The sequence below is a fragment of the Lytechinus variegatus genome, chromosome 1 (assembly GCF_018143015.1).
Source record: "Lytechinus variegatus isolate NC3 chromosome 1, Lvar_3.0, whole genome shotgun sequence".
Taxonomy (NCBI): Eukaryota; Metazoa; Echinodermata; class Echinoidea; order Temnopleuroida; family Toxopneustidae; genus Lytechinus; species Lytechinus variegatus.
Genome location: NC_054740.1, coordinates 73,881,012 through 73,905,994, shown reverse-complemented (window position 1 = coordinate 73,905,994; position 24,983 = coordinate 73,881,012). Strand labels below are relative to the sequence as shown.

General features: G+C 35.9%; 1 protein-coding gene and 1 long non-coding RNA gene across 2 annotated transcripts in view; both read left to right on the top strand.

Annotated features, from left to right (window-relative positions):
• LOC121431846 overlaps nt 1-16,744 on the top strand; it is a 30,197-nt gene extending 13,453 nt beyond the window's left edge. Inside the window, exons 10-21 of the mRNA XM_041629613.1 lie at nt 687-863; nt 1,335-1,536; nt 4,551-4,669; nt 4,832-4,996; nt 8,012-8,293; nt 8,887-9,030; nt 10,179-10,269; nt 10,891-11,060; nt 11,790-11,927; nt 13,133-13,364; nt 15,424-15,500; nt 16,740-16,744. Of these exons, the coding sequence (XP_041485547.1) occupies nt 687-863; nt 1,335-1,536; nt 4,551-4,669; nt 4,832-4,996; nt 8,012-8,293; nt 8,887-9,030; nt 10,179-10,269; nt 10,891-11,060; nt 11,790-11,927; nt 13,133-13,364; nt 15,424-15,500; nt 16,740-16,744 (1,802 nt within the window). The remainder of the gene's footprint in view (nt 1-686; nt 864-1,334; nt 1,537-4,550; nt 4,670-4,831; nt 4,997-8,011; nt 8,294-8,886; nt 9,031-10,178; nt 10,270-10,890; nt 11,061-11,789; nt 11,928-13,132; nt 13,365-15,423; nt 15,501-16,739) is intronic.
• Nucleotides 16,745-18,021: 1,277 nt separating this feature from the next.
• LOC121406544 lies at nt 18,022-22,873 on the top strand. The gene is made up of 3 exons (XR_005968824.1): nt 18,022-18,171; nt 20,693-20,933; nt 21,855-22,873. It is a non-coding gene; the product is annotated as an uncharacterized LOC121406544 (long non-coding RNA).
• The last annotated feature ends 2,110 nt before the right edge of the window (nt 22,874-24,983 follow it).

The window sequence follows — 24,983 nt, the reverse complement described above, 5'->3', positions numbered from 1 at the left end:
ATTAAATGACCTTGTCAAAGATTTTCATTTCATTTTCATTTTAGTAACTGTTTCAATAAGGCTTTTTTAAATCCTTATATACGGGAACCAAACATTGTAATTACAGGTGTGTTACCCCATACACACGATCTCGATTTCTTTCCTGGTTGTGAGAAATAATTATTGCGGAATTGAAGGTAGGGTTAGAAATCATTGACTCTGATTATGTGCATTGCAGAACGATTCTGTTACCACCTGAAAATTTGGGGGAAAATGAAGTGGACGGCAAGGCACGGTGGCGTCCTAATAGGAAAACCTAGGCAAGTTGGATCCATGGCTGTCCTAATAGGTCCAACCTTTGAAGATGCAGACTAGATGTCACACTTGGAGCAGCTTTACGGTGCAACTTTGTATTTTTTTTTGGGGGGGGGGGGAGGTACAACTTGATACTTCTCGTGAAGGTCTAAGAACCTTTGGGGTGCAATTCTACACCTCATATGTGCAACTTTGCATCGTTCAGAAAGGTGCAAAGTTGCACCTTTCCAAAGAAGGGGCAAAGTTGCTCCCATTGTGACATATAGTTTGCACATTGAAGGTGTAAACTTATACCTATTTTTTAGTGTGTACAAGTGGGTGCCATTTTGTTTACCCCAGTGCAAACTAATTAAGAAAAAACAAGATTTATGCAATGTTGTACGCTATTGCAGGGGAACACCAAGCCTTGAACTTCGCAACCAGTGGTAACGGCAATCCCTACTTCCATGCCGAGTTGGCATTCAGTCTATCACAGCCCAGTCGATATGATTTCCTTGTTCAGGCTACGGAGGGTGCGATCATCTACCTCTCTTCTGGACAAGATGCATCTTCAGCGGTCTACAGGCTTGGTAAACCACTTTTCAAATTCAAGTGATACGATGATGCTGACTTTTAAAAGAAATACTATTGCAATTGATTGAATATCTAAAACTAAAAATACGTATTTGTCTATTAAAGCTATAGGTAGGTTTATTACAACAATGATTTTGAATGACTACTGCAATCTATCTTTACTCTAGGTGGCAGAAATGATGAAAGAGTATTCAAAAATACTTTTTGAGAATTTTTACATTCCAGGCTTATTAATAATAGGCATTTATATAATGCCACCTATCTAAAAATATTCTATTTCTCATCCCCGCGCCCCATGGATACGGGGTGGTAGTTTGAATTTTTCAAAAGCAGACCATCATTCATGTAGTTGCCTTTAATCATATCTTCAGATATAGATTAAGTCTTTTTCTTCAAAAGTTTAGAGTAAGCTTCTCTTCATTTTTATCTTGCAAATGCGATTTAATTTTTTCTTTATCGTAATCAAGTAATTGGAGACGGAGGCAATACCGTAAGCCTTTATCGTGGCTCCGAGACAGAACCTATCTCGACCTCAACACCAAACATTCCAGACAACCTGCTCAGTGGGAATAGATATTCACGATTTTCTCTCACCATCTCCCGAAATACTGATAGGTATTTGACCATCGTCCTTGAACAGAGATTCTTCCACTCTGCTATTGCACCAAGGTTAGTAAACGTTAGATAACGATGATCCAACAATCTGTTAGTAAATAGTAAAATTGCCTCTACGTGAAAGCAGAGAATTTATCTAACATGAATAACGAGGGAAAAAAAGGAAGAGAAAATAATCAAGAGATATGATATCCTTTTTAGGGAGCATATGAAAACTTGGAAGGGAACGGCAGATCGAAACAATATTTTGAAAGGTTAAGCTAGTGGAAAATACCATTCACCTTCACCTGATGTGAATAAGGTAAAATGAAAAGTTAAGGTTTTATCCTAATCTGATGTAAACATGGTGAATGGGGAATTCCCATTATCTTAACCTGATGTGAACATGGTGAAATGGGGAATCTAAAACTGATGTCAACATGGTGAAATGGGGGAGTTATCCTTATCTTAATCTGATGTGAACATGGTGAAATGGGGAGTTTCCCTTAAAAAAATATGATGTGAACATGGTGAAATGGGGGGAATTCCTCTTATCTTAATCTGATGTGAACATGGTGAAATGGGGGGCTCTCCTTATCTTAATCTTATGTTAACATGGTGAATGGGGGGGGGGGGATTTTCCTTATCTTAATCTGATATGAACATGGTGAAATATGGCGGGGGGGGGGGATTCCGTTATCTTAACCTGATGTGAACATGGTAAAATGGGAAATTCATATTTATCTTAATCTGATGTGAACATGGTGAAATAGGGAGCTCTCCTTATCTTAATGTGATGTGAACATGATAAAATAAAGGGATGTGAACATGGTAAAATCATGAATTCACATTTATCTTAATCTGATATGACATGGTGAAATTGGGAGCTCTCCTTATCTTAATCTTATGTTAACATGGTGAATGGGGGAGGGGGTTCCTTTATCTAAACCTGATGTGAACATGGTATAATAGGGAATTGACATTTATCTTAACCTGATGTGAACATGGTAAAATGGGGAATTCAGATTTATCTTGATCTGATGTGAAATGGTGAGCTCTCCTTATCTTTATGTGATGTGAACATGATAAAATAAAGGAATTTAACTTTATCCTGATCTGATGTGAACATGGTAAAATTATGAATTCACATTTATCTTAACCTAGTGTTACATTGTGAAATGGGGAACTCATCTTATCTTAATGTGATGTGAACATGATAAAATAAAGGAATTTAACTTCATCCTGATCTGATCTAACATGGTAAAGTAGGGAATTGACATTTATCTTAACCTGATGTGAACATGGTAAAATGGGAATTCACATTTATCATAATCTGATGTGAACATGGTGAAATGGGGAACTCTACTTATCTTAATGTGATGTGAACATGATAAAATAAAGGAATTTAACTTTATCCTGATCTGATGTGAACATGGTAAAATTATGAATTCACATTTATCTTAACCTAGTGTAACATTGTGAAATAGGGAACTCACCTTTCTTTTAACCTGATGTGAACATTGTGATATGGGATGCTCTCCGTATCTTAATTTAATGTGAACAGGGTGATATTGGGATATCCCCTTTTCTCAATCTGATGTGAACATCACTCACAAAAGACTGATGTAGGGTGAAAAGAAGGAGTAAAAAGAGAAAAAAGGAAAAGACGAAGAAACGAACAAACACGGGAGAAAGAAAAAAAAACATTTTGGATGAAATTATGCGAATATCATGTGAAAGATTTATAGTTGTCTCCGTGTCATCATAGATTGAGGTCAGTTACATTAAACATGAACCCAACTTTGTGAAATCAAGATCGCCAAAAAGTTCAGCAAATAGGGACAGTGTATTATTCCTTATTACCTGGAAAGGGAACTGACACCTGGCTGGAATGTCGTGCTTATTTTGCTCATTTCTCGGCAAGGAGATCATGTGGTATACTAATAAAACTCATGAACAATCTACATTTTTATCGTTACCACATCAGACATTTATATATTTAACAAGGGGTTAAATCCCACACAGTAAATTACATTATCTTTCTCTGGGCTACAAGTGAAATCTCTGGCATTCAAAGGACAAAAATAGATCCAAGCACTTTAAAATGATCACTAGAGGCCTGAATCTCAATTCAATGAACTTCATAGTTTCATATAGGAAAAACAAATCATATTTTGGGGGTTACAGTTTTGCCTTCATAGGACTAAACCCTCCCTGAAATGTATGGTATAAATAACGGTGGAAAATCCTCAGATGAACAAAATTTTTCTCAAACCATAAACGCCATGAATAGATTTCAGGCCACAAAACCAAAACAAGGAAAAATAGAAGACGAAGAGAAAGAATAATTTTGAACTTCGTATCGATTCTGTTATAGATTTGTCATGTATAAAAGGTATATAAAACAGGTAATAAGCAAATCATGGGTTGATAATAATAATGGCAAGAACAATAATGTTGTTATTAATAATGATAATAATAGAAATAATAATCATTATAATAATGATAATAGTTACATTTAGAGCGCTTCGTATATACTTTCCTTTCCAAGTGTTTTACATTGCAATTTTCATTACCCCGGTCATAGGATCCATCACTGTCCCATCTCCACTCCTTGGGGAGTGTCCTGTCCAAATAATCGTTTTTTTTTTTATCTGTGCACACAGTCATGCCAATATAATCATATTGACGTTCACATCCAATCGGGTACCTATTTAACACCTGGGTAGAGAGTGACAAACGTGGATAAGTGCATTGCCAAAGGACATTAGTGTCAGGGGCTTTAAACCCTCGACCCTTAGTTTATAAGTCAAGTGGCTGAAACACTACACCACGACACATTAACGTATAATACAATAGAATGATATGGTTTGTCAAAAGTATGTAGCACGCTCCCCTACAGCAGTGTTCTGAAATAGAATTCAAAGACCTGAACACTGGACTGTGCAAAAACATTGATTGATAAATTAAATAAAGCGAAAACAAAACAAGCCCTACCATCAATCGTCGGGCTTTTGTGATTTAAAAAATGACATATGTTTTTAAGCCTTGATTGGATTTCATTCTTTTTGTAATATATATCTTGACAGACTACTGAGCTATACAGAAACTTCCACCAAATACGAGCAGTCGGCACTTTATCTCGGTTTCGACAGTTTTGCTGGATACACAATCTACTGGCGTTGCTATTTGTTTTTCATCAGATCTGGTAAGGAAATTTTTGAATATTGCTCGGCTAACCCTATATACAATAATCCCCCCGAGATCTGGAGCCCTTGGCTCTGAGAATTTGTGGAAAATAATGTTTCTAAATTAAAATGTTTATTTCCTTTACCATTTTCACGTCATCCCACTTCCGTCTCCCTCCCAGGATCTTCTCTTGCTCAAGGATACACCCAAAGAATCGGACATGATAGATATATTCAAGTAGGACCATTCGCTGACGGAGACAGGAGGCTTCTTCTAGCTACTTCCTTAGAAAGTGACTTGGTCGTCGAGTTCCTGGACAGTAACAAAGTTTTAGTTGCTACAATCTGTAAGTATAAATCTCCTCTTGAAAAGCAAAGATCTAGTTGAATATGACTTATTTGTCTTTTTCATTTTTAGTAACATAGTATTTATACAACTGGTTTCACATTACAAAATTAGAATTAGAACCGTTTTTAGACTCGGGTAAATATTAGGACTTTCTAATTTCGAACTCAAATTCATCATGTTCATTGTGAAATAAGATATATCTCAAACAGATAATAAATATGTGATCTATTATTATTCAACCGTAAATCGTCGTCAAATCGTCTGTAATAGATAAAAGAACTTGGTCCCCGGCAAAAATGAAATTAAAGAAAATCTCGCAATTGGGAATGAAAGAGACATTTCTAACAGAATGGAACTTGGATGTAATATCATGAAACAAGCTTTGCATACAGATATTTTACATCATATTCGTATTCAAAGGGCGTCCATTATGTCTGGAAAAAGAAAAGAAATGATAAGTGAGAGGTCGATCTGATTAACGAGAATGGGTGTATTTTTTCATAAAGAATCGCAATATCACGAGAAATATACTTTTTGGCAAAATCGGAAGGTTATTGTAACTAATATCATTGAGACAGGTCTTAATTAGTAACATAAAAATAAGTTTCAAGAATTGTCAGCAAGAATAAACGAGGAAAGTATATCTTAGGATAAAGCAATATCTATTTTTTGGACTAATAGGCCAAAAGCATCAGGCCAAAATAGGTTTAAGAAAGGAAACTTCAGGTAACAAGCTGATCTTTTTTTTAGGATAGGTCCAGGGATATTTCTAGAATAACATACGAAAGGTCTTCTTATACCCTCCTTGAGGGTTTTCCGTAATCCAATATGGCGCCCAAACTGGCTGCCATTCACAAAAAATAGACGTAATTCACTCACTATTCACACTAGACATCCAATTTCGGTGCATATTTCATGATTTAAAGGGATAAAAAGATCTATTGATAATTGATACAGGTTAGAGTGAGTTAGACCAGGGAACCTGAAAATCCAAAATGGCGTCCAAAATTGACTGCCAAAGCCTCAAAATTCACATATCATCATTACTTTTGTTTTAGTCAATGGTTTTAAGGGTCAATTGTAGTTCATGGGGACAAGTTACAAGGAAATTACTTACAAATGGACATAGTTCATCTGCCTGGGATCTGTGATTTTGGTGTCTAAACCGTGGTTTGAAGGGTCAAATATTACACCAGGACAAGTTAAAAGGACAGTATGTCCAAAAATGCAAGATGGCTTCCAAAAACGGGGTCTAAATTGACTTCTGTTATTGACCTAGTTAATTTACTGTTGCCTGCATGGAAGATATGAATTTGGTGTTTAAACCATGGTTTAAAGACTCTAAAAATATTTTGGGACAAGTTACAAGAACAGCCAGTGGTCCAGTATGTCAAAAAATCGAAGACGGCTTCCATATTTGGAAGCCATCTTTGATTTCTTGACATGCTTGACCACTAAATGTCCTTGTAACTCTTCCTAATATACTACTTGACCCTTAACCCCTGAATAGAAACAAAATCAAAGACACTTAATTATTGTCGATTTTCATGTTTTAGCAGCCATTTTGGATACCATCTTGGATTTTTAGGTACCATGGTCCGCTTTTGTTCACTCTTACCTGTACAAATAGATTTTTCTACCTCTTTGAACCAGGAAATATGCACCGAAATTGTTTTTTTAGGGTGGATATGAGTGAGTTATGTCCATTTTCTGTGAATGGCGGTAATTTTGAACGCCATTTTAGATACGGTAGACCCTCAAAGAGGATTTATGAGGACTTTTTGTATTTTTGACACATTCCCGGACCTATCCTGTTTTGCTACCAAATATTTCCATATTAAACCTTAATGCTCTTGGCCTATAAGTTACAGTGCTTTATGATTTGGATTAAGTGGTTTTAATGACAATATGTGCTGTGCAGAATATATTTACTAAGTATATATATATATATATATATATATATATATATATATATATATATATATATATATATATAAACCCCTCAAAAAAAGTTTGCATCTCAGTTTTGGGGGATAATATCTGTTTGGTTAATGAAGTATAAAAGATAAAACTGGTTTCATTGGAAAGCTGAATTATTCCTCTTTACAATGACATGCCATTTGCTGTGATTATGTAATCATGGAATATGCAGTCACCATGAACACTGAGAAAAGTCAGAAGTGAAATGTTGCAAAGTGCATTGATTTCTAACAAGAGTCTCCATTTCTATAGAATTTCCACCATGCAGGCCGGCCGGTGACAGTGAATGCACTCGGTCCATCCTCGAAACAATTGGAAATTCGCTATTGGAAAAGACGCATTTTGCACCATTTCATTTCCAACATTGCTGCGTATTATCATGTCTGTGTATTTCATGATAACACTAGCATTACAAATGACACATGATTGTAAAGGAGAATAATCATGCTTTCTAAAGATATCACTTTTACACATGATGATGGCACATTAAGAAATTTATTGGCACTCAAACTTGCAGTTTGAGTTGCAGAACTCAAACATGAAATGGCAACGAATTTTGCAACATTTCATTTTTGACATTGCTGCATATTTATCATGTCTGTGTATTTCATGATAACACTAGCATTACAAATGACACATGATTGTAAAGAGGAATAATCATACTTTCCAATGGTACAACTTTTACATATGATGATGGCTCACGAAGAAATTTATTAGCACTCAAACTTGGGTTGCAGAACTTTTTTTGAGGGGTTTATATATATGTATATTTAGACATCACGAGGCCTGTAAAAATCACACAGGATTCGTGTCTCGTAGCCCCTGAATTTGCAGTCGATTGAAAATTAGAAAGAAAAAGATTGTGATTGGTTCCTGGTCAAAGTTTAAACGGAATGTGTATGTCGAAATGATCTTGATTTGCCAAAGAAAATAAGCGATTGATTGTGAACCAACTTTTTCGGAACACTGACATAGTTATTGAAATCAGCCTCTTATAAATGAAATACTGCACTTATTTGTGTATTTCATGCAGCTTTTGGTGTAGAGAACAATGCGAAAACTGTCTTCACCCAAAATGGAGAAGATATTACCGCAGAAAGGGGCCTGGAGTCAGATAACGACCAATATACATACATCTGGATGTCTTTCAATGAAATCTTCCGAGCAGGATACCAGTTTGAATCCGAAGCATTCATTACTTCCGAAAGTATCAGTGAACTTGCCAATATCCGCTACGCACAGTTCAAAGCAGGCGATAGCTCACAAACAAACCAATACACCTGCTATTATTGGAGGTACTTCTACGAGGTGGACGGTATGTATATAGAACATTGCCGCAATCACACGGCTTTTATCAAAGCATTTGTCATATTTTATTTGATAGTTCTTAGTCCTAGGCTCCATAATTATAGTCATAATAAGTGTAATTTTATATTCCATACCTATCTCCATCGAACAAGTCCTCGTTGCTTGAATTGCAAATGTGAAGTTCACCGAGTGATCATTGTTTTAATATTTCCTAAGTGCTCTTATTTCTACGTCCATTATGGTTTATATTGATTCTCCCAAACAAGTGTTCAACTTGTTCATTATCAATGATATACAATCTGTAGACACATTCTGGTCGCGTGAGGCTCTGCATAGTATCACTTTCCCACAAAATACTGACACAGAAAAAAGCCTAAAGTTTTGAAAATCACATGACAACATTATTCAGAGGTTTTAAACGCATGATTTATCAGTTTTTATATGCCATTCTAACTAATTACCATCGTATGAATCACACCGTACTGACATTACTGCCTTCCATATTCATAATATCATCATCATCGTCATCATCATCACTATGAGTGTAACTACATTTTTCATTATTTCTCTCAATACGATTCTTTTCTCTGCTTTGACCAGGTGAATTGGTCGGTCGGTTTAGTAATATTAATTACAGATGCTATACCATGGAAGATGATGCCTGGGGCCATAGTGCGACTGTAAACAGTAAGCTACCGTCGTGCTGGACAGGCTACATTGGTTTTGGCTCCTTCAGACAAAACGGTAAGCAACCCTCCAGTTATGAAAATATTATTGATCGAGATCACGAAACTTGAAATTAAGATTTTCAAATATCACTGAACATCCTTTCTTAGTTGTAGGACACATGACCAAGTTCAACGATCAACATAGTATTTTATTATCATTTGCGTGTTTGTTGCTGTTGTTATAGTTTCTCTGGCACATATCATTCAGCAGTGAATATTTGGGCCAAATAACTATTCGATATTTGTTTTCAAAGTCAGGCGAGACTGCCAGTTCTACCGCTGTGGAGTCATTCCACTTGTCTATTGGTTTGTTGAGAAATTTCACCTGAAGATTATTATTGCTCAACATCGGAAATTACAGATTTGATTCGCCTTCCCTTGCTAAAAGGATGGCACCTTGACGACTTTTGTATGAAGTTGGAATATAACGTAACCATTTTTTAAAATTTCCTTTTAAGATGCAAAAATAATTGTGTGATTATTATACTTAATGATATAAATGAGACGACTTCTGCATGGTTAGATATTAACATTCATGGGTTCTTCTGACACGGCTCATTAGCCCTTTTCAAGATAACACGTTCATTTGAGAATTTCAGAATAGCCTAAAAAAATTCAAAACTTGTACCGATTTCATAAGATTTTCCTAAAGAGTTATTCCGGCCAAAAATCTGGCAAAACATGACATCAAGCTTTTCATTATCATCATTTCGGGAAAAAAATAAAAAAATTATCTACCGTTATACGAAAACGAAAAGTAAACTAATTAAGAAATGATAAATAAATCAATTGATGAATTTATTATGAAAATATCCACAAGCATGACAGGTAGGCGAGAATGATCGAGTATGGTTATTTAAGCCTGGGGTTCCATAAATCTTTATAATTCTATTGTTGATAAACAGTCTGAATGTACAATATACTCTTCTCCTGTGTAGATTGGCAGTTTTACCTTCCATTATACTCCTCTGGCGTGTTTATTATATCTCGATATAATATACATGCTTTCTGAAATGAAATACACACCTTCACTATGTATTTCAATGTTTGTTTATTGATATATTTCCCTTCAATTCAACAGTATTTGATTATGGAATGTGATGGTGAGAAATTTGAAGTTTTTTTTCATTTCACAACCTTTCTCTTTTCAATATATTTTGCCAGATCTTAGAGAGAATGATTTCGTCATTAGCGCAACAGATGGAACCGACATTGTCACTAGCGATCAGTTCCGAATTACCCCCGACACAACCACGTAAGTACCACGGCTTTAATACGAAAAAAAGAGAAGATAGTAGCAAATGCGATGATGGTTACGAGGATATTACTATGATACAACAATGAAAATTTTATATGATTTAAAAAGAACTGAAAATGAAATCCATGGTAAAGACAAAGGCATTAGCCGTTAGCAGGATGGACGTTACCAGGTGCTAATTTATTGTTCTTCAGGTGACAGATTGGAAATTTACATTGGAAATAGATATTGCCACTAGCGTACCTACAGGCAGTCTGCCCCCCCCCCCTGACGAGTCACAACCCATGCAAGGGACGTATCTCTGCCCCCTGACGAAAGTTGAAGACCTTTCCTTTTTTTTTGCTTGTCAAATTTTTGGGCGGACGAATTTGCCCCACCCCCCTCTGAAAAATCCTAGGTACGCCACTGGATATCGCATTAAAAAAACAATAAACCTACTCGTAAAAATAGGAACAAACCTCAGGAAATCATACCTTCAGAGATTCACATTTATTTTGGATTTATTTATTTATTTTGGATACTTTACTTTTCACTGCAAATGTATTGAAAAGCAAATAAGAAAAAGCCGAGTCAGTTAAAAGTATTTGTTTTGAAGCATGTCCCTGTCTGTCTCTGTAGGGAATTCAACATGATATCAAGAGCAGGGCGGACAAGTCTTTTGAGCTCCGATGGTGCACAAATTCACGAATTTGAAGCGACTGACACAGAATACTGTCTTGCTGTCTCGCCATGTCGAGATTTGTCTCGGACGTCATTCACTTCGCAATCATATTCCTTCTCTCCTAAATGTGAGCATTTCTGTATATTACTTTTCTAATAAATTCATCCAATAAGTACTGCTGACATGAAACAAAAATATTACATGTTCTCGCATTCGGATGTATGTACGTCGAGAATGGATAAATAACGGTACAGACATTTTGCTTGAGGTTGGTAATTGAAGCAAATATTTGGAATTGACTACTATTTTCATGCATTTGTTCTGCATATTGCCCTGTTAGAAAAGAAGCTATTGCAAATCATGGAGAATTGATGCAGGGGCTGCGGAATGATTTTAAATGGGGGGGGGGGCTGACCGTGCAAAAATCACAATCATGTGGTCATTTTTACCTTTTTTGTACCAGGTATGAACAGTGAATTAGCGCTGATTGATAAAGGAAAGAGAGATAGAGGGTTGGGGAGGAGAATGACAATGAATTGCCCATTCCCAGGAAAGTATGTATCGCAATAAAGCTGTCAGAGCTGACTGTTTGGATGGAGTCGAAACAGCAGAATCTAGAAAATATCTGATACAGCCCCAATACCACGAATTCATATTACAATTTTTTCTGAAGAAACCCCAAATCCCGAAAACATCCAAATAGACTGCATAAATTATATGGCATTGTCATCGAAATTTTTCCATCTTTACAATTTTCTGTTGCAGCTGCAAGTGAACCTCCTCAATTATAGCATTTAGCTTGTGCCACCCACCTGTCATATTATTCTTTTATTCTAATCTTTGATTGACGTTCTAGACGGTTTTGACGTGAATGATTTCATACCAACACCGGATAGTTTGCAGGGAAACATCGTAGTTGAGTTGACAGGATATGCCTCTACGCCCGTTATTCTTCAATTCGCTACAGCCGAAAAGAAGAAAACCTACGCAATCAGTAAGTTGGACATCCAATTCAGGCGACACGCTATAATGTATAAAAAAAAGAAAGAAGGAAAGAGAGAAAGGAAGACTTTTTTTACTTTTTAAATGAAAACTTTATTTACAAATTATAACAAAAGTCAAGTGTACAATAAAAGAATAGTTCGACATATTAACATTCAAGTGAAATCAGGTTGATTACAGAAACAGAGTGAAACCAAAAGTTATATGAGCCAGCAATACTGCCCTCGTTAATTGTAAAAAGTAATCTATTCATACACCATTTACGTAAAAAGGAAGAAAGAGAGAAAGAAAGATTTATTGTTTTCTTCTGCATAACATGTATGCCATTCGTATAATCATGATAATACATTTTTCACAACATAACAATTATAATATGTTGATTGCTGTTTCGGGCATGAATCATAGATAAAGTGTAAAAAAAAACACCCATTATTCCAACAAGAAAGAGATCCACCAAATTATTATAACATTCACAATCAGCAGGAGAAGAATTGTTTGATGTAGATTGCTTAAAATAAGTGAAAAACCATGGTATTTCATGTGCATCTTATCAAAAGTGTTGCAGCTTTCTGAATGACATGCTAAAGGTCTGTAACAACCAATAATGTCGCAGCGACGCATAATGTCACACCAACCCACAGTGTCGGAGAGTGTGACATTATGCCTTGATCGTCCAAGGCATCGCAACTTTTCTAATGCATAACGCCACGTATAATGTCGCAGCAGATTTCTAACGTAAACGCATAATGCAGCAGTGGCATTTTTTTTAAAGAGGGTAATTATTGTTGCAAGTCGGGGTGATAATCCAACAATGTAGGAGCGGTTCTATGTAGAAAAGTGCATTGAGTCCACACCCAGACATAAAAAAAGGACAGCAAAGAATATTTTTCATATTTACACATAAAAAAAAACGACAGCGACACCATCATAAATGCATTCACTGTAAAAAGAAAGTTAGCACGGCACATCACGGGATAAATTCACACTGCAAACATAAAACAATTATTGTACCAGCTTTTTAGGGTGTAATATTGCACCGTAGGTGAAAAAATGTGCAAAAATATACATTTTATCATTATTTGCATCAAGGTTTTCTTTATAATATCGTATAATATCTGTCTTGAAGTATATCATTTTGATGGCTTTTATTTCTTCATTAAATCCGATATCCTTCGTTATGTGCTTTTATTCAAACAGGTTTTGACAGTGAGATTAAAGAAATATCTCTAAAGCGCTTCAACGTTCCTGTCCAGTCAGAGACTGTAAATGAGCTAAACCTGAATGAACAGTTGTTTAATATTCGCATAGGCAGTGGAACGGTTATCGTTTACCTAGGAGATACCATTGTTCTTCAGTATGCAGATGCTGAACAACCTGAAAAAGCCGATGCTCTTTGCCTGATACAAAATGCCCAAGCATCATTCCCAAGGTAAAACAGTTCGTTTTTTTTAATGACGTTTTCAGAATACCATACATAGATCTTTGGTCACGGAACAAAGTTTTCAGAATATCGAAAAGAGGCCTCTGACCGTGCTCTGATTTTACATTTCGTTATTAAGGGACCCTAGTCAAAAAGCTTGGTTGTGTATCATTAAATGACATGATTCACTAATCAGTTTCCGTTCTTATAAGTTATTAATTATATTTTAATAACAAAATATTTTTGATTAAAAACTTGAGTGGGTTTTCTTACACTATATAAGATAAATGTTCTCATAGCGTATTTTCTCTGCCAAGAGCCGAAGATGGTACCTCGTATAAATATTAATTTAGAAAATCTTTTTAACGCATTGTCACGTTTTTTACGAGTTTCATCAGCACTTTCCGTCGCCTATAATACAAATCTTTTTACTAATCCCTCTTGGCTTGAGATCTTTCTTTTGGACTTACTCACACCTACTTCCCTTTGTGTCTACCCACTCCTTTTCTTTCTTCCCCTTCATTAACCTGATTGGTCATCTCTTCTCACTAATGCCCTTTTTGTCTCCTTGTTTCTAGCGTTGCTGTTGGATGTTTGTGGTCTATATCATGGTTGTTTCACTTTATATGTTTGTCATTTTGCCTCCGACGAAGATTCTGCTAGGATCGAAAGCTTAGGCCCCCTTTTGACTCTACTCTACTAAAAAAATCAAAGAATTATCATCTGATATTAAAAAAAAATGAATTCATCATTATGTGAATCATCTCTTTTAGAACGGTCAGAACGATAGCACATATTATGGTCGCATGTCATAAGGTGGTCCAATTTTGCGAACAGGGTAAAAATGGTCAAAAATTTTAATTTTTGATATGTTATAGCTATTACCATTCTCTAAATAATGAAAAAGTTTTAAGTCTCCAATACCGTTATTTTTCCTTAAAATGACTAATTAACAACTAATTATTACATAGATGTCAATGTAAATGTGAATTTTGAAATGCGTTTTTTCTCAAATTGGACCTGCTGCACATAAAATGGTGTCAAAAGTTAATGCAACATTGGATCACCCTAGTATGTTGCAGTTATAGTCTTGAAACATCACTGATTAAATCTGTACCAAAAATAAAATAATCATCTATTATTTTATGCATGTTAATTATACTAATTAATTAACTGTATTTAATTTCACATTTTTGCCCCCAAAATACCTGTCACTGTATTTGTATGCTTGGCAAAATGACATCATGGGTAGAAATGTTTGTTGCAATGATACACAACATTTGTACTAAAAATTAAGATTAAAAATTAGATAATTAACCAAATCTCTCCGGTATACTAATTGATAAGGTTGCAGATCAGAGCTGACATACACATGTATTCCATTGCTGCAAATTTTCAAAATTGTCAAATTTTTATGACATTTAGTTGTTCCCTGCTTTAAAACGCCCAGAAATATGAGGATATCAGTCATATTACATATTATAGTAAGTTGTTAATTAGGTTTAATTAATATTTTATCATTTACCGCATCCACCGGCTCCGCCATCCCTGTTACTTCAAACTTAATGTGCTTTAGTTTTTGTTCCTGATATTTTATTGATCTAATTCATAGTAATATATTTAGCCTATAGTTCTAGCTTCAAAATGAGATATTACTCAATAAATTTGGTCAAGATGCTGTGATGTAGCAACAATTTATCCATGGCACCGTGTGGAAAATTGTTCATACGCCACCCTTTTTGCATACCCAACTTATGAAATGCGACCACATCCATTTCTCTTTTATTCTACTATTTATACGTGCAAGATATCATTCAGACACCTAGTTCTGTATGATGATATTCAGGCAAAATACACTTGTTACAAATTCGTTCGTTTGATGTGCTGTTATACTTGTGTTAATATGCAGTCGTGATCCAACTACTTTCTATATACGTTTGGTTAGCTGCTTACATTTCATCAAAATCTATTTTTATTAATCGAAACCCAGTAAATATGATAAATATGATAGTTATTCCTCATTACAAACCAGGTCTTTTATGTGTCAATTTTGATTTCCCTATGGCAGCAGTAGTAGCAGCAGCAGCAGCAGCAGTAGCAGCAGCAGTAGCAGTAGCAGCAGCAGTTCTGGAGGATCCGGTATTGGTAAGTTTACCATTAAATTTAAGATATCATAGTTTTTTAATTATTCAATATTCCCTCGAGAATCGATTACAAAAGTAAATTACATAATACATGAATAAGAATGGTATTGAATAAATCGCACAATCTACCAGTTTCTATAAAAATGAGTCAAAATTTGAGAGGTTGCGCGCTTTTCATATTTATTTTACTTGGAGTTGGATTGTTGTTATTATGCCAATGCCTTCATAACCCGTGTTACCAGAAGGCCTCAACAATAGCTTCACAATGCTCAGCTATATAGATTCCTAACACCACAACCAGAATCATTCATTAAGTCCCTAGAAATCATAACGTATCTGGAACCATGGACCTACAATATGCTGAAACCCTCCAGAGCAGCTACACAGGGCCCCGTGAACTTTTTTTAAATAGGGCGAGGAGCTGGTTTTTAAGAAAAAAATGTCAAGGAAAAACAACAAACAAAATAGAAAGAGATTTTTCACTCACAAATTAAGGACACCCGGCTCAGGAAAAAAATGACAAGCACAAAACAATGAAGGTGATTTCGGTTATGATTTTTTCTTTTAAGCATAACTACTTGATTTCCAGGGGTGCTGTCTCTGGGGGAATAACACACACAGCACCTACGGCAAATCTTGTGGCCATGCAGGGCCATGTAGCTGCATTTGTTACCTTCAGAGAAGCGAATCATCTTCAAGACCATTGTCATAACATTTAAGAGCATCCAAGGAAAGTAGATCGTGAGCATGATATTCTGTTGTCATTCTCGGTTGCAAGTAGGTCCATGCTTCGATCATCCGAAAAAAATACCAAAGTTTAAGTCGAACACCAGGCAACTTATCATACACATGGAGACAGAGCCTGCACTCCGAAACCAACTCCCCCTTAGCCATATTAGCTTAAGGTCTCATTCCTCTATCAATTCTTTTAAAATAGAAATTAAGATTTATATTCCACAAATAGTAATCAATTTGAATTTCACACTTATTTTGTCTGTAGTTAGGTTGGCTGTTAAGTTATCTAAGTCAATTCATTATTTTTATTCAAGTTATTGAATTTATTAGGTTAATATAGAGCCAAAATCTAATAGGCGCTATATAGATGAGTTGTTATATTTCTTTTGTAATCACTATCACATTAAATTGATCTGATTTTCCCAATGGGCATTTTCTGAGTAGCCAGTCATAATTTTTACATGTTACTTTTGATTTTTTTCTCCCTCTTCATTTTCATATCTAGAGTAGATAAATAATCTCCCAACTATGAAACCAACATTTAAGTTTAAGACCCTTTTATACGATTTTGTAATAATTTTCATATTTCATTGGTAACTTTCAATCAATAAAAAACTTAAAATAAATAATCAAGCGCCATATTCATCTTCGACGCTCTGTGAGTCACAATGCATTCAGTCGGTATACAAATAATGCATGCACATAAGTTCATTAGGTGGTCCGACAATTCATTTTCTCTGAAAATATCAACATCCCCGTGCAGTGGCGTACCGTGGGGGGAGGGGCACCAGCAATTTTTTTTGTCACTTAGCGCGCGAAGAGCGCTCGGTTGCCATGTGTACTGACCTAATAAAGACATTTTAAGGACAGTGCCATTAAACGTATATGTATGTATTACACTGATCAAATAATACGAGGGCGAAGAGCAAGCTTAATTTTTTTTTATATTTAGACCTGAAAAGGGACATTATAAGCATTTTTTTTAAATCATGATACGTACCTTTTTCGCTAAACAAACAGTGCGAGCGAGAAGCGCGAGCTGAATTTTTTGTATATACTGACCCAAGTTGGCCCTTAGTGTTATATCACTCTGTAAAAAAATAAATATTGTATGAATGAAACAATAAAAAACAACAAACGAAATATAAAGTGAGTGTGGGACTCCATCGACTCTCTCATTTCTATGTCACTGAGTTGTGCATAACTGTTTGGTGAAAAAAGGCGAAACTTTGTCATGTAATTTTTTTTTATCTCATACACTGTACATCCCTTTTTGATGAATTTTTAGCGTTATGCTTGTTTGATTTTTCTCTATTGATTAAAATCAACATTTTTTCCCCAGGTTGGAATTGACCATTAAATATTATCTGTTATCTGCATTCTATTCAAGACTTATAAGCTGTAAAGGTGCCCACATCAAGTGTTACAAGAGCTAATTTATATAATGTGTACAAGGCGGACTATTATTAGTAGAGAGGGCGTTCCTGGCTCTCTATTGGTGGTATGAAAACTTGATTCTACTAAGTTAGATTGAGAGCACGTATTAATGGGGAAAGTGATATTGATATCTAATTCCCCGTTATAAGTTACGCTAAATAGTCCTTAGAATGTACATTTCCATCGTCAAAATTGGAGACTGAGATTATCTTAGTGTCATAAATGTTTTCTTTGAGTAAGAATAAACATGACGTCAGCTTTTAGCTGTCGTCTTATTGCTAAAGGCATAAAGATAACAAGCATTAGAATAATGATAATAATGTTCTATTTTCTTCTTTTCAAAGCTAATATTCCTGAAGACTGGTTCTTTCCTAGTCCCAGAGGGCAGGACGGAGAGATCAGGTTGGAACTCAATGCATCAACTCTGGATGATGCCACCTATGGAAACATCGGATACATCGCCTTTGCCACTGAATCCTTGTCCATTACATATATTTTCAGTAAGACGAATTATTGACGTTGCGAAGGGGGAGGGGGGGGGGGCGTGGGTGGAAAGGAGGTGTGGTACATGCCTCGCAGTTGCCACTCTCAGGAGGTCAGAGAATAAAACGACGTACAGGCATATGAACTCTGACATCTGGAAACGGTAGCTTATATTATATATATTTACATATTATATATATATATATATATATATATACATCTAAATACATGTGTGTACGTGTAACGGTAGCAATATTATCATTACTATCATTAATATTGTTTTGTCATAACTATTATACTTATTTTTGTTATCATCATCATTATTATTATTATGTTATCAAAAAATATAATTATTGAATGTGATGAACATCCAAAGGAGTCATAAACGAATGACGATTTTAACTATTAGCCAAGTAATATGTTCTTGTTTTTAGATATCTCACTTCAGAATTGTCTTTTCAAGGAATATCTATCTATCTATCTTGTCGCTAGGTTATATACATGGGTGTCGATCGGTATTCTTGGTTGGGGGGGATGATTGACACAAATTTTCTTGTGGATGGGGATATTTCAACATTACCCCCACTAAAATCACAAGTTAGGACATTTGGGAGTGGTTGATATGCATGGTGTTCTTGGAAATTCCTTCATTGTTGTAGTGTACTATACTTGTATAATTTTTTTGAAAATCCAATTTGTGTTACAAGTAAGCCTATTCTAAACTCATACCGAGAAAAAGATGACAAAAATTGACTGGACCATGTACATAGTGATCTGTTTATTGAGCATGATGTATACACAGGGGCGTCGATCCATTTTTCAGATGGGGGGGGGGGGCAAAATTATGAATCAACGTTCCAAAGGCGCTCGATCACAAAATACGAACTCACCCACACACCCCCACACACATAGGCCTATATATATATATATATATATATATATAACTCATGAGAAAGAGACACATATCTCACCTTCACCAACAATGCGAGCGCGAAGCGCGAGCTAAATTTTTTTAGTATGTCATGAAAACAGGAAAAATGTACCTGTTTAGGTTTGTTTGTAGTAACTCATGAGGAGGGTCGATACATGTATCTCACTAGAGAGCGAGCTGAAATTTCTTTATATTCTGACCTGAAAGCTTGATATTCTAAGCATTTTTGGTACCAATCATGATTAAGATGGGTATCTAGAAGAACAATAGATGCGAGCGCGAGCTGAAATTTTCAATATTTTGATCTGGAAAAAAGGACACTTTAATGGAAGATATATATCCAACAAAAGATTATTGCAAAATCAAAGTTCTTTTGAGGTTTAGAATTGAAAACGGGACATTATATTCACCTATCATGAAAAGTATGGGGTTTTGGTATATGATGCGAGCGCGAAGCGCGAGCTGAAAATTTTTATATTCCAATCTGAAAAGCAGACATTTTGAGTACGATTTTAAATAAAAATCGAGTTGGTATCTCAATCTCGCTTGCTGATTTCAGTGTAGCATTACAATCTTATTTTATTTTTTAGTTGCACATGCGGAATTATTGGGGGGGGGGGGGCAAAAAGATATGTTTGCCCCCAGTATTTTCATTGATGGGGCGATCGCCCCCTGCCCCCCCACCTAGGATCGACGCCTCTGTGTATACAACTTCTCTCTTAAATCTAACCTGACTGGCAATATCTTTATTCTTCTTAATGCATGATGATAAAATGCAGATTCGGACCAATTAAGACTAGCACAAATTACAACCTGTGTGGCTTCTCGTGCGCTATCGGGCTTACCGTAATTCCTTTATCTTGCCACCCTTTTACTCCCGTTTATTTTTCCACCCTTTTGAATTAATGATTTATTTGAATTAATTTATTCACCACTGGTGGGATGGAACACCCTATCAACAAAATTTGATTTTCGTTGGGGTCCTTTTATGTCATGTGTTAAAGAATATCAGATACATAAACATTTCATTCTTTTTCATCTTGAACCTCCACCCATCTGTTTAATAGTCCTGAAAAAGAATGTTTTTATTTAATAACAATATACACAAATTGCGAGGGAAACAAACTGATTGATGGCATACTATAATCATCATGATCAAACTTCTCATTTTTTCATCATCATTATTATAATTTTTCTACCCTAAATTATTGGGGGGGATGATAATACAGGCCATCCCCCCACTTGAAATATTGGGGGGGATATATCCCCCCCATCCCCCCGTGATCGACACCCATGGTTATATATGATTGACGAATAGCAATACAAGTGACATTATTTTGTACATATACCTCCGTAAAAAATCCTCTAATAACGATAATCCGATATTTTTGCTAACGATTCCTTGACATCGATTCTGAAAAATCAAATTTGCTTAAGCTTGCGACCATAAATAGAGTGTCACCTAATGCTTTGACATATAACACAACCATAAAAAAACCCATTAAGATCAGGCCTTTAGAAACAAAGAAATTATGTTGCCATTATCTAATGTCAAGCGCACTCATTTCATGGTGCCCAGTCTGAAATATTGTTTTCTCCTGCTATAGAATTCACCAAATCTGACGATGGAACTATTGCAGTGGAGTTGATCAAGTTGCCTGAAAGTGAAAGTGTAGGTGGATGTACACTGGGTAATTCGGGATCAGACATACTGGTACTTTTCTTCAAGTTTGGTGAGGAGAGTGTCACATTGTCCAGAGATACCCTTGACAACGAGGTTCTAAATCATGCCAGTACTGGTCAAGCTGCCAACAGTGATGCCAATCTGGCCATTGTGAATTTTACCATGTAAGTCGATATGTCCTCTCACAAATCGCCATCCAGAGTGTATTATTTAAAGTGAGAGTGCTCACTCACGACAAGTCGCTTTCAAAATAAAAGCAAGCACTATGGTCAAGACAATCTTAGCTCAAGCTGTTCCAATTTTGTCGTTTTTCAGATTCAATACAATACCGTACATACAAGCGGTCATACTCATGCGCACTCATCTGTTTATCTTCAGCGTAGAGAGGCTTCACGTTTCACATATTTTGTTGGTCCCTATAGGGACTATCATACTCGACGGTTCGACAAATATGTTCTTGTCGTCTTCAACATGATGCTTTTACAACGTTTGCTCATTCTTATGAAGACGACAAGAAAATAGTCGATGAAACATCAAGTTTGGATAGTCCTTTTCAGGACCAGAATATCCACACAATCCCTCAAACCTTGACACTGTATATCTTCGCTATTATAGAGACCAACGTTAGTCACTCAGATTTTTTTTCCCAGGGATTCTCCCCCCAAAACATATAGCTGCAGAGACACCTGATCAGATACATAATAATCTGCTATTTGCTCTGATTGCAAAAATAATTTTTCAATGGAATATCTCGGTGATTTAGGAAGCGTCTTATACGTATCCGGGAAGTCCTCAACACTATATACCGCTGATCGCTAGGCGTAAAATATTACTTTTCTTCCGTGTTTTAGCTAAAAGCAAAATTATCCGTTGAGTGAATTTTGTGAATTAAAGACTTATTATCATGAAGAAATCATATAGATAAAGGTCGACCGCCCAATAAAATGCTTGATAATTGTTGCATTTGTGATTTTTTTTTTCATTTTTAGTATGTGGATTACAAAACCGACCGGGTTTCATTTATTCTAAGTCTTCTCAAGCACTATGGGAACCATAAAATGCCTTTGATTTTCATTTTCATACAGCGCCAGCAGCGGAGATGGAACCGGTGGAGGTGAAACCGGAGACCATGAAGGAGATGGAACCGGTGGTGGTGGAACCGGTGGAGGTGAAACCGGTGGAAGTGATACCGGAGACAATGAAGGAGATGGGACCGGGGGTTACGTAGATGACAATCATGATGACAATGGTGATACTGGGAATGCATTTTAAATGACCCATGGTCAACTAAAAGCTTCAAATAATATTACAGAATTTTCTGTATTTATCAGTAATTATCTTAGATTATTCTGCTGGTGAAGGGTTGATAAAAGTAAAACTACACGCAAACCTCTATGTTGAACAATAAACTGTTACACTTACTGTAATTACCTTTAAATTAATACTGAATAATCCCCCTGATTAATGAAAGTACTGTAAGGTAATCATGATTGATTTCGTGTGGTGGTAGGGTCTATCAATTCAATTGGACTTAGTAAAATAAGTCACTATTGCCTTCTCTCATGAAATCAATCCAGTAAAAATAATCTTATTTAAGCAGATCATACAAATCAAAAGGGTAAGTTAATGGAATCAATGTGAATAGAAACAAGGGTGAAATAATAGCTGGGGAAAAAAGAGGAACCAATATTACCATTACATTTACATGTAGGCCTACAATGTGCTGCACTCAAACCAGGTGAGGTAAATGGGTACCGGTAGGAAGTAATTCCTTAAGAAGCTGTGTGCGCTATATGAACGCCAAGCTTAGCCGGGTATTATAGAAGCGCCTTGAGCACCTAACAAGGTGGATATGTGCGCAATATGAATATCCTATATTATTATTACTATTATTATATTGCAATCGATATCAATTAAGAAGTGGCAGCATGTTGAAAACAAAGCTCAGATTCTCCAATGTTTACACCAAATAACGATTCCTAACATTTTAGGCACGCGCTTACTACTATATGTTGGCTTGGAGTGAATCTGTGTAATGTCATAATAGTCTCATGCTTCATTATTTGTCCCTCTGATGTTAACCTAATAAACTATCCCAAAATAACTCGACTCAAGATTTATTATTATTGTATTGATATGGTGATTGTGGATGGGATGGCTATTTTAGAAATCGTCTCTGTTGTATGAATGTACCATATTGGGTATGTTTGTGAGCCTCCACCTGTAAATGACCTAACAAGTTCGGTAGGGTAATTATCCATATGTGGAAAATTAATCACATTACGCGTTTGACACTTTCGGTTTGTTTTATTTTATTTTGTTTTAATTTGATTTGATTCATTCATAATCATATAACTACGGAACCTTTAAAATGACATTTACTTGACGAGATAGTGAGGTATTCTATTTTGCCATGTAGACTTAACACCTTTAATATGTCGACATGGCGAGATGCGTTATCGTTACATGTACGTTTATCGTCATGTCGACATACATTTTTTTAAGCTGAAAAGGCAATATAAGCTATCTCGCCATGTTGACATGTTAACGCTTTTACAAGGGCATAGGCTGGTTGGAGAGCATTGGGAGGTGGAACTTAAGTGGCATGGGGTGCACATCTTGGGGAGGTGAACTAAAGTTTAGAAAATCAGCTTTTGAAAGAAAGGGTACAAATTTCGCGTTGCTTCCCAATGTCGGAATTCCCAGCCTTCGCCCTTGTATTAAAGGACAATTCTACCCTAACAAAGTTGATTTGAATTAAAAGAGAAATAAAAATCCAACAAACATAACACTGAAAGTTTCATCAAATTCGGATGTAAAATAAGAATTATGACATTTCAAAGTTTCGCTCAATTTCACAAAATAGTTATATCACATCCTGGTCGGCATGCAAATGAGGAGACTGATGTCACCCACTCACTATGTCTTTTGTTTTTTATTATATGAAATATTCAAATTTTTCCCCTCAATGTCAAGTGAAACAACGAATAATTCCTACCTGAACATGTGGAATTAGCATTATGTAACAATATATGGTTCAGTCAAGTTGGTCCTTACGTAATCTGTAAAAAATGAAATATTGTACTAATTTAAACAATAAAACACAAAGTAAATAGTGAGTGTTGGACATCATCGACCGACTCATCTGCATGTACATGTTTTGTGAAAAATAAGGGAAACTTTAAAATGCCATAACTTTCTTATTCTACATCCGATTTTGATGAAATTTTCAGCATTTTGCTAGTTAGATTTTCCCCTATTTATTCAAATAAACTTTTCTGGGTTAGACTTGACCTTTAAGTCAGCATGGAAAGATAATCTCCACCTCGTCTAGTTAATGGCGAATATATGTTTCCACACATTATACTGATTTACAGGTTTACCCAAGTGCTGAGAGCGATGGAGGATTTTCAATCACTCTTCAAATATAAAGTTTGTTTTAGTAAAACAAATTATTTTGATGAACGAGCGGTTGAACGTTACAATGTATATCAACATGCTTCAAAAACAGTGTATGTTAATGTGTGTGTGTTGTTAGGATGGGGGTGTGTGTCAGGGGTGTGCGTGTGTGTGTGTGTACATGTAGGTATTAGATGGCAAATTGTTTTCTATGTTTCTAAACAATAGTCACAGAGTTATACCTTTTAAACTGAGGAGGATTTTATTTATTCATGAAACAAAGTGAGTAGGAAGAAAGATGAGATATTTTGGAAGAAAGAGACCGGATGATATTTGGGGGAAAGATGAGAAGCTCCACCTTTCCTCTCAAAATGTATAGATCTCGTACTTCTCAGAATCGAGAATGGAGCGTTGTGGCCCAGTGGATTAGTCTCCGGACTTTGAAACAGAGGGTCGTGGGTTCAAATCCCAGCCATGGCGTAATTTCCTTCAGCAATAAATTCATCCACTGTGTGCTGCACTCGACCCAGGTGATGTAAATGGGTACCGGCAGGAAGTAATTCCTCAAAAAGCAGTGTGCGCCTTAATCGGTTGCCTAGCTTAGCCGGGGTAATAATAATAGCAGTGCATTTTTAAAGCGCCATGAGCACCGAAAGGTGGACCTGTGCGCTATATAAGTAGCCACCATTATTATTATTATTAATCGAATAAAGTTCAACTTTCTCCCTAGTCCCCTTTGTCCATAATCCTTTACATCTCTCTCACCCCTCTCACCAACATTGTTAGCCTCTACGTGTATCACAAGCGTATATCCT